General features: G+C 40.9%; 1 protein-coding gene across 1 annotated transcript; it reads right to left on the bottom strand.

Annotated features, from left to right (window-relative positions):
* Positions 1 to 1,677: 1,677 nt before the first annotated feature.
* On the bottom strand, positions 1,678 to 5,200 carry LOC125906705 (E3 SUMO-protein ligase ZBED1-like). The gene has a single exon (XM_049606687.1). It carries the CDS (start codon positions 3,585 to 3,587, stop codon positions 1,776 to 1,778), a length of 1,812 nt encoding a protein of 603 aa, XP_049462644.1. The 5' UTR covers positions 3,588 to 5,200; the 3' UTR covers positions 1,678 to 1,775.
* Between the last annotated feature and the right edge of the window lie 10,438 nt (positions 5,201 to 15,638).

The following is a 15,638-nucleotide window of genomic DNA, read 5'->3' as shown; positions in this document are numbered from 1 at the left end:
ACGAATTTTTAAACTGCGCAAATAAATATAAACACAAAGCCAGTTCTAAAAACGTCTACCAAGCTACTCATAATAAATAGATAGCTACATCCGTAGCAACACATGTTATCGACCTTCAGAATAGATCCAAAGGGAACATCAAACCGAGATACAACAGATCATGAAGATAGCAAACCTAGACGCGTTTCAAGCCCATATAAAAACACTCCAAGAAGCCATACTAGCCGCTAAGCATGGGATACCGAATAGCGAGCTACTATCAATAGAAGACTTAAACACCATTGCAGAATTTCTGGCACAAAATGGCATTTACTATACATCAGTTGAAGAAATGTTAACACAAGCCACAGCACAAGTTTCCATGAATTCAACACACGTGATATTTATGCTAAAGTTTCCACGTCTATCCTATGAAACTTATGAGTGCAACTATATCGACTCTATCATACAAAATGATAAGAGAATCTTAATCAAGCATAACTACATAATCCGGAATCTAACCCATATGTTCGAATTACCGCAGCCCTGTATCGATCAGAGCAGCCACCAGCTTTGCGAAAGTAAAGATCTGGAAGAGCCTTCACGCTGCATACGACAACTCGTACAAGGGGAGCATACAGAATGTATGTACGAAAAGGTGTATTCAACGGGATTAGTTAAACACATTAATAATGCGAATATTCTATTAAATGATGCCACTGCCGAAATTTCATCCAACTGCAGCAATATAAACCACATTCTTAATGGATCATATCTCATACAATTTCACAACTGCAATATCTTTATTAATGGAGAACTCTTTCCCAGCACAGAAGTTTCGATAACCGGTAAACCATATATAACAACCCTTGGCCTTATCGCTAAAGAAGACGGCATCAGAGACGAACCTTCAATTGAACATCTTCGAAACATAACATTGCAGCACAGAGAGAAACTACATACCATCAGCCTGGTTAATAATTCCCTCACATGGAAACTTCATATCTTTGGGTCAATTGGGTTAACGACAATTGTCCTGATAACAATAGCAATTTTCTATTTCATTACTAGTTTAAGAAGAACGAAAATAAGCCTCAACATTCCAACGAACAACACCAACCGACAGGATGTCCACAACATAGAAACCTTCGTGAAAAAACCCACAACATTCCACGCTCTCGGCAGACTTTGAGGGCAAAGTCATCTAAGAAGGGAGGAGTTAGACCGACCCGCTAGAAACCAGACTGCAAGCTGGCATTCCACACCGGCTACGAGCAGACGAAGATGTAACGCTACACCGGCCACGAGCGGACAACGGCGACATGCGCAAGTAATGCGACACGCAGACCGATCGTGAGAACGGACCAATGCAGCCAGCAACTAGGGTTGGGCAATTCGATTCATTACCATGAACGTGAATTTACCGGTTCTTTCATTAACATGAACTGAGCGTGAATCGCGATTCAATCGTTCACGTCAACTAACCACAGTATGGTAAATCGATCTTATTTCGCGATAGTTTCATATTATGGGTGTTTGTTAACAGTTTCATATAATAAGCATAACAGTTCTTAGTCACTGAACTAAAAAACTCGTGTATTCCTAATTATGTTATTAAGTGATGCATCTATTATGATTAAGGCAACCAACACATTTTAACACCATTTTGAATTCATTTTTTATATTACAAAAATAACACTTACATGTAGATAATTCAAGTCTTACTTAATTACAAAAAGTGCATTACAAAACAATTTCATATACTCCATGTTACAAATTTTGCAACGACGTTTTGATTATGCATTTTGTTGAATAAACAATATTTCCTGCAATTTTTTTGGCGCTAGTCGAGATCTTTTTTCAGAGTATATCTGTCCCGCTTTAGAAAAAAGCCTTTCACATGGAACGGACGTTCCGGGAATGCATAAAGTGCTCATGGCAAGAGTATACAATGATGGATAAAGAACTTGATGTTCTTTCCACCAAAGAAGCGGATCATTTTCTAAATCAATATTTTCAACGCTTAAATATTGATGTAGTTCATTCTCAGCTATTTGTCTAGGTGTTTTGTAGTTTTGAGCTCCCTTGTTTTTAAATAAATCGCCGAAAAGCATGTCCACATCCTTGCTAACTTTTTTTACTACTTTTTCGACTTCTACTGCGGGCTTTTGCAACGGAAGCAGCTCAGATATAATTGATTCACATATGTTTTTGAATTTTTCCACATCGTCTTGAAAGCCAAGTTGTTTAATCCTAGGATCTAATATCATAGATTTAAGTATCTGCTCATTGGAACGATAAATTTTTAGCTTGTTTTGTAGACCTTCAATGAGCAAAGCTACTAAATTTTGAATGTTTTCTGCTATATCCTCATCATTTCTAAACTGTGATGTTTTGGTTAACAGCACATTGCATAGTAATCCCACATGTGAAATGGTTATGTATTTTTGGGCGGATACAATATTTGTAGCAGAATAGAAATATTTTAGAACCCTCACAATTTGTTCAATTGCTTCCCAATCATGAGATTCTAAAGATATTTTCATTTTCAAACTATCTGCACAGGAGAGTAATGCAATTTTGTTCTTATAAAATCGATTAAGCATATCATACCCCGAATTCCATCGCGTTGACACTTCTTGTATCATTTTCAATTGATCTAAATTGAGCTTTTTTTGTGTATCAGCTAGCATTTGTGAGGCTTTTGGACTTTTCTTAAATAACATTACTACTCTTTTTACCTCTTCTACAACTGGTAGCACACTTTTTTTTATAGCATCTCGAACAATCAAATTTAACGTATGTGCAAAACATGGTATGTGACAAAAATTCAACTCAGTTGATGCCGCTTTCATATTGGAAGCATTGTCAGTAACCATTGCAACAATCTTATCCTCTATGTCAAATTTGTTCAAGGTACCTTGAATCCAATTAGCTATATTCCTACCACTATGAGGATTTTCAAATTCCGAGCATTCTATCAAAATAGAACTAAGTTTGCAATTTTCGTCGATATAATGACCTGTTAAGGCAAAAAAACTTATTTGGTTCAGGTTTGTCCATCCATCCGACGTAATAGCTATAGCTTTGGCGGTCGATAATTTCTCTTTAGCCTTTTCAAATTCTTGATTATATACGCTTGGTAGTAGGGCGTTTGATAAACTTTTTCGTGTAGGCATAATATAGTTCGGATTTAATGTATAAACGAATTTTTTGAAAATTTCACTTTCTACTAAATTAAATGGCAAACATTCTTTGCAAATTAGATCTAGCAACATTCTATCTAAAACCTTTTTAGTCTCGCTATTAATGGGTTTCTTCAGGTAACCCTGTATGCTCATATTTGAATTGAAATATTGATTTGATGGCTGAAAGTTTACAGCAGAAGGTCCCGCTTCATCGTCTATGTTAATAGTTTGAGGAATTGGTTGCTTTTGCTTTAAATACGGCACAGTTTTATGCACTAAATTCAAATGCCGCTTCAAGTTCGAAGTAGTTCCTTTAGTATACTTAAACACCTTTAAACAATAAAGGCACTTTGCGCCAGTTTCTACCGGACTAAAATGATCCCAGACAGGGCTTGTTGTTGCGTTTGTTGGAGCCATCATATCTGTGGAAATGTTTCATACAACACTTTATGTTTTTGTTTTTAACTACCAAGACTAATGTTACCTTTGATCGCCGTGCAATTATTAAATTTTCACTTATTTCGATGGAGCGTAGATCAATTTGTGGTTTACAAGTCAAAATATCACAACAAATGGCATATCAAAGATCAATTTATCAATACAATCACGGTTTCAGCAATGTTTATTACCATAAGCCTACAACACATTGAAGAAATCGAACGTATTCAAAAATAACGGTCAAAATCACCTATACAACAACGAACCGAACACACGTGATCTATGTATTTATCATATGGATTTAGTGACCATAAACGTATTAGTGTAATTTTCCTCTCTTCCTCAAAGCACGAGAAGGTCATTTCTCTCTCAAACAAAACGACTAGTACAGTTCAAACTCACTAATTGAACTTCGATTGGCAGCTCACTGTTTGGTTAGTGTCACGTTTGGTGATAAATTTTCACGTTCTTTCCTGCACAAAATAAATGAAGTTTTTTTTTTCATTATAGGCGACAGTTTTGCAATTTTCTATGAAATTAGATTCACTAATATAAAGGCATGCTTTTTAGTTGATCTATCAACCTACTATCAAATATCCATCGAAAAATATACAAACCAAAATTTCGTTCAATTATTGAACTTCGACTGTACCTCGCTCACAAGTAGGTAAAAAAACTCATCCCACATACCACCCCCCGTCATCATCATTTTTTTGACTCTCTATCTCTGTGATCGTTCTCTCGGTAACTATCAGCTGAAAGTATTGCAGCGGGAAGAAAAAGAGAGCGCATATTGCAGAAGCGGCATCGTCTCCGAGGATCAGAAAGAGAGTGAACGATGTAGATCAACGAAACATTCTATCCGCTCTCTTATCTTGTACTGTGCTCTCCGCAGAAAGCTAGTGCAGAATGCCAGATCGGATGTTTTGTTGGGCTGAGTGAGAAAGTATGCTGATTTTGTTTCATCGACACATGTCTATCATGTGGGACAGCGCATTTTTGTATCAGGAGAATGAACGACCTGGTCATACGATTCACGTTCATATTTGTATGGGAAAAAATGAACGACCTGACTTGCTAGGACGTTCTTTATTTCGACGGGTAGGACGTTCTTTTCGTGAACGTCCTGGTCATACGATTCACGTTCATTTTGAATGGGGGGAATGAACGACCTGGCTTGCTAGGACGTTCTTTATTTCGACGGGTAGGACGTTCTTTTCGTGAACGTCCTGGTCATACGATTCACGTTCATATTTGTATGGGGGGAATGAACGACCTGGCGTACTAGGACGTTCTTCATTTCGACGGGTTCCTACCCGGGTTATATTCATGAACAACTCAACACATTATAATTTATAAAGAATCGATGAACGTTGATTAGATGAACGTAGGTCGTTCGTTCTTTAGGATGAATTGAATGAATCGTACAGTTCTGGTTCTTGAGGCACAACTCTACCAGCAACCAGCGACCTCGTTAGAACATTAGCTCGTTAGGTTTAGGCAGTCGAAGTCGAAGTCTAGCATCAGCAAGATGTAGTTCATAGTTTAGCTTTAGTCAGGAGTAATCCTGTTTGTGTAAAATAAAAAATCTTTTTTTATGGCCAACCGGTCTAGATAAAGATTAACTTTGCACTCATGGATGACATTTCTGCTGAATTGTCCAACTTAAAATCGGAATTGCTTTGCGAGTTTGATAGCCGCTTAACTCAAGCGTTAGATGTTGTTCGCAACGATGTGTTCGTGATGCTTGACAGAGGCAGCGCTCTCACGCACACATCGAATCTGGATCGTCCACCTATCTCAAACATCGCGGCAGTTACACCTATTAGCTGTCGGCCATCTGATATGGATGGTGCTTCGCAGAATGCACCGCAACGGAATGCGCCTAAACGTAGGCTTGTCGACTTTACTCCTCCTGCTCTTGATTCTGCGGCTCCTCTACACATTAGTACAGCACCCATTTCACCTTCGTCTCGGACTGTGTTGACAATTCCTATGAATGCATCAAACTACGCCAGATTTTGGCTCTATATAACACGAATTGCTCCTTCGGTATCCGATCAGGAAGTTAAAGAGATGGTCATTGGACAACTGGGAACCGATGACGTGATTATAATAAAGCTGTTGCCAATTGGTCGTGAAGTAAGTACACTGACTTTTATATCGTTTAAAGTAGGTATGTCGCTTAACTTCAAAGAGAAAGCACTATCAGCATCCACCTGGCACCGAGGTATTGTAATCCGCGAATTCATTGATAAACGAGCCACCAATACACAAAACTTTTGGAGGCCTGTCAATCACGATCCTCAATTTCCTACTGCTACTCTTGCACTGCAATGTTTACCACAAACACAGGCTCATCCAATGCACTACATTAGCGACCCGTTACAATGCCGATCATCAACCCAACATCTTCCATTGAACAACTCCAGCGATCCGATACACCTACACTCTCCTCACGCACCAGATTGTGTACCACTAACACAGCCACAGCACAACACCAACAACCTGTTACAACATACAATAGCTCCAGAGGAATCCCACATGGCGTAAACAACTATACTACAGTCTCAACTACACTCTCCAATAATTTGTTTATTTACCATCAGAATGTGAGAGGACTTCGCACAAAAATCGCTGACATTCGCATGGCAATAGTTGAGTCCGAGTTCGATGTGTTTGTATTGACGGAAACCTGGTTGGACGACACGATACCTTCATCGTTAATCATCGACGAGACATACAACTTGTACCGCTGTGATCGTAATTCGTCTAATAGTTCGTGCTCTCGTGGTGGAGGAGTGCTTATTGCCTGCTCTGCAAAACTCTCTTCATCGATCATCCCGCACACCTTTACATCGCTCGAGCTGTTATGGATTCGCATTCGATTGCGTCACTCTTCTCTGTACGTCGGCGTAATCTACACTCCTAACCGGAGTGGCTCTGCAAGTGTATTCGAATCGCTTCATGAGAGTTTGTCGATCCTTTTGGAGAGTATGAATGCTTAGGATCTCATGCTCCTTCTCGGCGATTTTAACATTCCTTCTCTCTCGTGGAAAGCTGCACCGCCGCCCGATAAATTCTTTATCCCTTACAACGTGCTGTCTAATGGGGCTTGCCTTTTGGACGGGATGAATTGAAATGGGTTGTTTCAAATATCGGATGTAAACAATTTCTGTGGGCGTCAATTAGATCTCGCCTTCGCCAACGATGCTACGGTTCGTAGTTGCACCAGTATGCTTGAGTCTCCTTATGCGCTTCTCACAATTGATCGTTATCACCCGGCAATGGAATTGTCCCTATCGATTCCCGATTCCCGATTCCCGAATGACGCCTCGGGCTTCGTCTAATTTTTCATTTCACCGTTTCAACTTTAAACTAATGGATTTCTTCAACTTCAGCCAAATCATTGAAAGCACGGACTGGGCATTTATCGAAGAAAATAGTGATATCGATGTAGTAGTAAATAAGTTTACCAATATTGTTAATTCCTCCTTCCCCCTATGTTGTCCTCTCCTTTCTCTCCCTCCCTATCCTGCGTGGTCTAATCGAACCTTAAGAGTCCTTAGAGCAGATAAAAATCGTAAACTACGTTTATATCGGCGACAACGTACTTCATATTGTTTGCGTATATACAAATATGCAGCTAGTGCGTATCGCTCTTATAACCGGTGGCGTCACAACGCTTTCTTAATTAGGCTCCAAGATCGCTTCTCGATGCATCCGAAAGCTGTTTGACGGTACTGTAATGCCAGGGTAAACCCTAATACTATTCCTTCCCTACTTTCCTTGGACGGCGAGTCTGCCAGTTCTCCCGATGACCAATGTAATTTATTTGCCAAACACTTCGCAAGCGTATTCGTTGACCCAACTACTTGTCCCTTGTCTTTGTCGGATGGCCTCACCCATACACCATCAAATATCATTCCTTCTTTTGATGTCGCAATAGATGAGGATGTTGTTGCTATGGCTATATCTAAGCTCAAGCTCTCTTTCTCTCCAGGACCCGATGGTATTCCTTCATCTGTGATTAAAAAATGCGTATTGATTTTTGTCCCATTACTGTATCGTTTATTTAGAAAGTCGTTAAATTCCGGTTCCTTTCCAATGTTATGGAAATGTGCATAGCTAGTGCCTGTACATAAGAACGGTAAAAGAACTAATGCCAAAAATTATCGCCGGGTGTCATTACTTTGTGCTTCGGCCATGATTTTCGAATATGTTATTCACTTCTCATTCCTTAAGCGTGTAGTGCATTATATTTCACCTCACCAGCATGGCTTCATGCCCAAATGATCGACCTCTTCTAATCTCATGTCCCTAGTTTCGTTCATTTTCAACAACATGGCCTCTGGTCGTCAAGTGGACACGATTTATACTGATTTCAAGGCAGCATTTGATAGCGTTCCTATCAATTTGTTACTGGCCAAATTTGCTAAACTGGGATTTAATGAATCTATGGTTGCCTGGTTGAAGTCCTATCTAGTTGGAAGATCTTACCGAGTCCGTGTCTTAAATTATCTATCAAACCGCTTTGTGGGCCTGTCTGGTGTTCCGCAAGGGAGCGTTTTAAGCCCCCTTTTGTTTGTCTTGTTTGTAAATGACTGTGTAAATGTGCTTCCCCCCGATTGTCTTCTTATGTATGCGGATGACCTAAAAATTTTCTTTCCTGTCTCTTCTTCTGAGGATTGTTGTGAACTTCAAAATGTAATTTCCTCTTTCTCAGTTTGGTGTGAACATAATGGCTTGCGTCTTTGTCCACTAAAATGCAACACCATCTCGTTTGGTCGGTCCACCCGTAAGGTACTTTGGAACTACACGTTGAGAGATGTTCCCATCAATCGTGTAACTTCCGTCAAAGATCTTGGCGTCTGGTTGGATGAAAAGCTTACGTTCAAAGACCATATCGACTTTGTCACAAGCAAAGCTTACCGTACTTTGGGCCTTATTACCCGTCTGTCTCATTTTATCCGTAATCCCTTGTGTGTCAAGTCTCTCTATTGTTGCTGGGTACGCTCCATTCTCGATTACGCTTGTGTGGTTTGGTCCCCCAAAAATGTGCAGGATATTGCTAGATTGGAAGGTGTTCAACGCAAATTTACTCGACTTGACACGAGGCGTTTTCTTTCGGGTCATGATAATGCAGTAATCCCGTCTTATCCACATCGTTGTCGACTTTTGGGTCTGGACTCGATAAAAACTCGCCACTCGCACTTGCAAGCTTGTTTCATTGACAGCGTCATCCTTAATGAGCTTGATGTTCCTTATCTCTTATCTGCCATTTCCTTTTATGCCCCTTCCCGCCATCTTCGCAATAGGCCACTTCTCTATATTCCCACCCGGCTAACTCAGTATGGGCAAAATGACCCATTCCTTAAAGCTCAGATTGCATTTAATTCATAATATCATTTGTTCGATTTTAACACTCCTTTATCCCTCTTCCGTTCTCGTCTTCACTCTTCCTCATCCTTATCCTTTCCTTAGTAATTAAGAAACATTGTTAAGCCCTCGAGGCGGACATTTGTAGAAATAAATAAATAAATAAATAAATTCCCCGTTGTAGCCGTAGGAGCCGGAACCTTCGCTCGCGGGGCCCCTTTGCCGCAACATTTTCATTCCATTACGATACACCAAAAAATAGGCGTGAGAACGTGTACAAACCAAAGTTTGACATATATTTATATGGAGAAAAAATCACGATTGCCCAAACTTTTAGATACCTAGGGGTTTGGTTTGACAGCAAAAATGTGTGGAGGTCATATATAGAACAACTGGCAAGAAAATGTGCCAAAAGAATTAACTTCCTCCGAACACCCACTAGATCTCCTAAGACTGTATAAGACAACGATTTTATCCGTCTTGGAATATGGTTGCATATGCTTCCATTGGGCATCAAAGACGCATTTAATAAAACTAGAACGCATACAATATCGTTGTCTTAGAATTGCGCTGGGATGTATGAAATCCACCCATAATATGTCCCTAGAAGTGATGTCTGGAGTGATGCCGCTAAAACTACGTTTTGAACAATTATCGTTTCGCCTTTTACTTCGTTCCACAGTATCTAATCCACTAGTGATTGATAATTTCAAATCCCTACAAGAGGCAGGTTCTAACTGCAAAATCATGAAGATATATCAAGATTTTGTATCTTTACAGGCTAACCCTAGTGCTTCACAAGCAATCAGCTGCGCCAATCTACCGGAGTCCTACAATTCCCTTTTGGTAACTGATTCCTCTTTGCAAGAGGAAACAAAGAACATACCAAACGGTCTTCGCTAGAGGACAATTCCCAGCATTTTTGTGAACAAGTATGGCCATCCCAACGAAAAACAATATTTTACGGACGGATCCTTTTCAGACGTGGGCACGGGCTTTGGTGTATATAATACATCCAAACAAGCCTTCTTCAAATTGAGACAGCCATGCTCAATATTTGTCGCAGAGTTGGCTGCCATATTTTACGCGTTGCTTCTAAAGCGCGAGCCCTCCGGATCAATATTATATATTCACTGACAGTCTCAGTGCTGTCGAAACTTTGAAATCCGTGGAGGCGATAAAGAGCTCTGATTACTTTATTAAAAAAAATTCTAGAAACACTAAGCTCTTTGTACAATAAAGCGTTTCGAATATCGCTTGTCTGGCTACCTGCTCATTGCGGAATCCCTGGCAATGAGAGGGCAGATCTCTTGGCCAAACCAGGCGCCTCTGAGGGCGATTCCTTTGAACGATCGATTCAGCCTAACGAATTCCTCCGCTTCCCACAGCAATTATGCATGGCTCGTTGGCAGAGCATGTGGGATGCCGCTGATCTCAGGAGATTTCTTTACTCCATCTCTCCTAGGGTGACACAACGTCCATGGTTTCAAAGCCTACAGGTAGATCGTGGATTCATTCGCATGACATCAAGACTCATGTCAAACCACTATGAGATGAATGCACATCTACAACGCATAGGGATCGTCGATACAAATGTATGTAGCTGTGGTAACGGATTCCACGACATCGACCACGTCATATGGTCATCTGTGGAGTTTGAAACAACAAGACCCGCACTACTATCGACGGTTCAAGCAATAGGGAGGAACCCTGAGGTCCCAATACGTGACATCCTTGGTCAAAGGGACTACGAAAACGCGAGAATTCTGCACAAATATGCTAAAGAGGTTGGCATCACCTTGTAACCACGTACCGAACCTATATGTTTAGAGACCCAATAAATGTATAGGTACAGTATCGGACAGAAAGATAGGGCATTGGTTTTTTAACGCACCATGCACCCGTTGGGTCAAGTTTATGTGTGGTTTGTATGTGTTTGTGTTTGTGTGTGTGTGTGTGTGTGTGTATGTGTGTGTGTGTGCATGTGTGTGTGTGTGTGTATGTATGTTTGAATGTGTATTGATGTGTGTGTTTGTTTCACAAGTAGGTCGTTTCGGATAGATTTGTCAGTAGTTTTTTTTGTGTTTTGGGTTAGGTTTTTGTTGTAATTTGCAGGACCACCGCCCTCGCGAGCAGTGATCCCTATTCAAAAATGCAATAAGCTCAGTTTTTGATCTTATTGCCGTCGCCCACGATGACATTAATCATGCGTTGACGCATCGACATCACCAGATTCTGGATCGTTTCAGGTGGAATTTTGCTCCACACCTCTTGCATGTGATCGAAGAGATGATCCAGATCTTCCGGTATGTTTTTACCCAGCCTCTTCTTGAAAATTGCCCAGAGGTTCTCAATGGGATTGAGATCCGGGCTAAGGGCTGGCCACTTCATTGTTTTGACATTGTTGTCAGCAAGCCAAGTTTGGACAGTCCCGGAAGTATGCTTAGAATCGTTGTCTTGCATAAACATCCAAGACCGAGGAAGGTTTTTCCTAGCGTGTGATAGCAAATGAGTATCAAGAATATCTCGATACCCAAACCGATTTAAATTACCGTGGATTCGAACCAACGGACCCATCCCATAGTAGGAGAAGCATCCCCACACCATGAGACTACCACCACCATGCTTGAAAGTTTTGAAGCAGTACTTCGGATCAAGAGCACAATTAACAGGGCGCCGAACCAACCTACGTCCGTCCGACCCCTGTCGATTGAATTTTGACTCGTCTGACCACAAAACCCTGCGCCAATCCTCTTCATCGAAGAACATGTGCTCAATTGCAAATAACACCCGTGCGTTTTTATGCGCAGGTGTTAAATTGGGCACTTTGACTGGCACTCGCGCGAGTAGCCCGGCACTGACCAATCTTCGCTGAACTGTTCTCGGCGTCACCGCCAATTTCAGTCTGCCTCGGATCTCTGGTGCCGAGCTAAACGGATGTTTCTTCGATATGTTAACAATCTTACGGTCTTCCTCCGCCGTGGTCTTCCGAGGACGTCCGGGTGACTTGCGCGTTTCGGTTGTCCGAAGCGCGTTCGCCACAAAAGTGCGCGATCGTTCCATCACGAACTCGATCGTTCTGCGCTTAATGCCAGCAGCCGCCATTCGCTTAATGATATGGCGCTGATAATCGGTACAATGTTTACCTCGACCCATTGTAATAAAAATTGCTTGCTTAGACCGTCAAGAACACACTGGTTAAAAACTTGGACACGACTGATGCCGTGCACTGCCTGCGTTCTGCTTTTATACGCGATGAATCACATCGTTGTCGAGCAGCAAAAAAGCGTATGGATAAAAACTATCAATAAGTAAGCGAGTGAGCATGTACCCATTCAAAACCAGAACAGAATACTGCCGCGCTCATGAAACAAAACGCCCATTGAAAAGAACACCTGCGCGCTTGCTCAATGCACACACAAAGTTTCCCATGCGCACACAACGTTCAACGCAAAGATGCACGCATGCCTTTCAATGGCGTGCACTGGAGAAACACCTGTGAGGGAATGCCGAGTTCATTGCTATTGTGCGCGTTTTCATTTCGCACCGGTGTCGTATTCACATTCATGAAACAGCACACCTGCGTTCTCGTCCGGGGAACAAGCGCTGCTGTCGATGCAAACTTTAGCTTTTATCCAAGTGTGAACGCACGCTGTTTCACATGATAACACACATAAACAGAATGCTTTCAATGCAATATGAAACCATGTCAAGCTACGTTTCTTCAGACAAAAACCCGCGCACTCGCACACACACACACACACACACACACACACACACACACACACACACACACACACACACACACACACACACACACAAGTAACGTGGCAAAACAAGTGTACGGTGCGTTGAAAAAACTAGGGTCCTATCTTTCTGTCCGATACTGTATGATCATGTATGGCTTAGGGTGTATGGGCGTTCGTGTGCATGGGTGGGTGTCTGCATGGGTGTGCGTGTGTGCATGTGGATTTTCTTTATATCCACATCTACACACGCATATACATGTGGCCACTTATTAATGTTCTCGCGCGTACATATTTACCCGGTTATGTATGATTGTACCTATTAGCGTATTTGTTAGTAGTAACTTTAGTGTGTAGTATATAGTCTACGTTGTATGTTAAATTATGTTTAGTGATCCTCGGGCAGTCTGAACACATAACCGACGGTTGGGGCAGAAGCTCACCACCATGACGAGCTCAGAGTGGTGATTTAGAACAACCAAGCCATCGCAGAGCACTAGACAACCCGGATGCTGGAAACCAACGCTCACCTAACACCTGTAAAATACGGTGTCGACGCCATATACACCAAATCCCTGCTCCCTTGGTTGGGAATACTGGAATTCCCCATAGACATTATGGAAAGAGAACGGCTGGCATACAACAGAATCCGAGCCCACCCGGAATAAGGTGCACAAAGCCGAGCAAGGAAATGTGCTCCATAGATATCAAGAAATACAATAGAACCAACAATGGGGACCTTTCCGTTGTAAGTTCGTAGGCTGAAATTTCAGCCTGTCAGCTGTTTGCATTGTATTGCAGTTTTCGAGCAGCTATCTAAGTGAGTATAAAATACAGGTGGGCTTATCCCAAGGTGTATGAATTTAGAAGGTTGATTTTTATCGCTTCTGCTTCTGAATGAAGATTTTAAGAGTGTTTTGAGTATTCGTCAAGCCTCCAGAAAGCTTGTTTGAACAAAAGTTTTCACCCATCCTGTCAAAGAGTGATGCTCAAAATTGGTAATAAAAAATGCAATGAGACCACCTGGACTACATACACTTTGATTCTATATTGCATTACCTGATCTCTTTAATGCACCTTGGGATAAATGTAAACAAACCCGTGTTTTCGAGCAGGTTCTCGAATCTAATTCTAGCTTTGTGGCTAGAATAATCTAGACTGAAAATTGCAGGCTAGTTTTTTGTGTGGTTTTGTATGGAGTGTTTACATGATTTCAGCCTCCAACTGTCAAACTCCATACAAAAAACTAACTAGAATCGTGAAGGCCCCCAATGTTAGATTTAAGTCTAGTCCATAATGATACGGCCAACCAGGCCGTCCTTACGAGAAATTTAAAAAAACTAATATTACCTTTCTTTTTGTCTTTTACTTTCAGAAGTAGCATACTTCAACCACAAAAATGGTTGCCAGAAATGTACCGTTGAAGGAAAATTCAACAAAACTGCAAGAGTGATGTGTTTTCCCGACATAGACGCACCGCCGAGAACGCACGAAAACTTTAGGAACTGTAACTACGGCCAACATCACAGGCAAACAACGCCACTTATTAAGCTTCGCCATTTCGATATCATCAAGAATGTTATTATTGCAGATCTGTTCCATCTGATTGACTTCGGAGTTACACGAACGTCAATAAACGGCTGGAAATCCGGCAAGTTAGGTAGTGGTCCGAAATGGAGTAAAGAAACAATTGATAGGATCAATAACATTCTTGACAAGGCGGAAATTCCTTTAGAGTTTCACCGCAAATTGCGTAGTATTGAAGATACCGGTTTTTGGAAAGCCAGTGAATTCAATATGTTTTTGAACTATGCTAGTTTCATAGTGTTCAAGGAGGTGTTAACAAAAGAACAGTATGAACATTTCATGTTATACTTTAGTGCGATAAGATTATTCTCTTCTGATTCTTACAAAGAGCATTGGCCAGCTGCACATATTATGCTTAAACAGTTTGTTGTACAGTATGGTACTATTTACGGGGAACATCGGATAATATGCATAATTTATTGCATGTTTTCGAAGATGTGAACAAATTTGGACCACTTCCTAAATTTTCTTCGTATCGCTATGAAGCTAAATTACAGGATGTGGGTAAAACCCTACGAAATGGACATAAGGTTTTGGTGCAGACGGCGAACAGGATATCTGAACAGATTCCAACACGCTCGTCAAGCAGTGAACATTCGCCTTTTCCTTAGATTGAATCTAAAAGTAATGGTGTAGTTGCACACGTTAATTCGATTATTACTCTTTATCCCAGTAAGCAATCCAACTGGTTTTTATCTCACGATGATTATATAGTTCAATATACCAGTGCAAAAATGGAAGGATCAGTTATGTACATTAGCGGCAAGGCTTTTAGTGAAATAGATGAAAGTACCACATACCACTCCTCTAGGTGGATGATAGATATGTTTGAAGCGAACATGTGCCATCTTTCCACAAATGAAATGGTATTTTTACAATCAGATATAAAATGTAAAATGGTAGCAATTAATATAAGTGATAATAGATTAATGTTTGTACCTATGCTCCATACTTTATTGTAAAAACATAAATAAATAACTATTTACAACTATTTATTGTTCAGCTAACCTTTGTTTTGATATTTAACTAGAAGGGAGATTTTTTCTGATCAGATGCCGCAATCTCAATGCCACTCTCATATACACCACCTAAAAAGACATAACCTTGTGGTATAGAGTAAATAGACAGAGCGTATTTGTATGTATATAAAATTAGAATAAGATTAGTTTAGTGCAGGACGAATGAGGAAGCAGCGATCGGATGCGCTGATCGCTCGGCCTCTTTTCTCGCAACTATTGGTTGGTTCGGATCAATAAAGCATAAAGCAATAATAAAGTAATAAAGTTAAGCTCGAACTCAAAAGCTTACACGCATTATGATA

Source organism: Anopheles coluzzii, chromosome X (assembly GCF_943734685.1).
Source record: "Anopheles coluzzii chromosome X, AcolN3, whole genome shotgun sequence".
NCBI classification, from domain to species: domain Eukaryota; kingdom Metazoa; phylum Arthropoda; class Insecta; order Diptera; family Culicidae; genus Anopheles; species Anopheles coluzzii.
This window is presented reverse-complemented; position numbering and strand designations above follow the sequence as displayed.

Coding starts and splice junctions, on each gene's coding strand:
- LOC125906705 (XM_049606687.1), bottom strand. CDS start 3,587: ATGATGGCTCCAACAAACGCAACAACAAGCCCTGTCTGGGATCATTTT.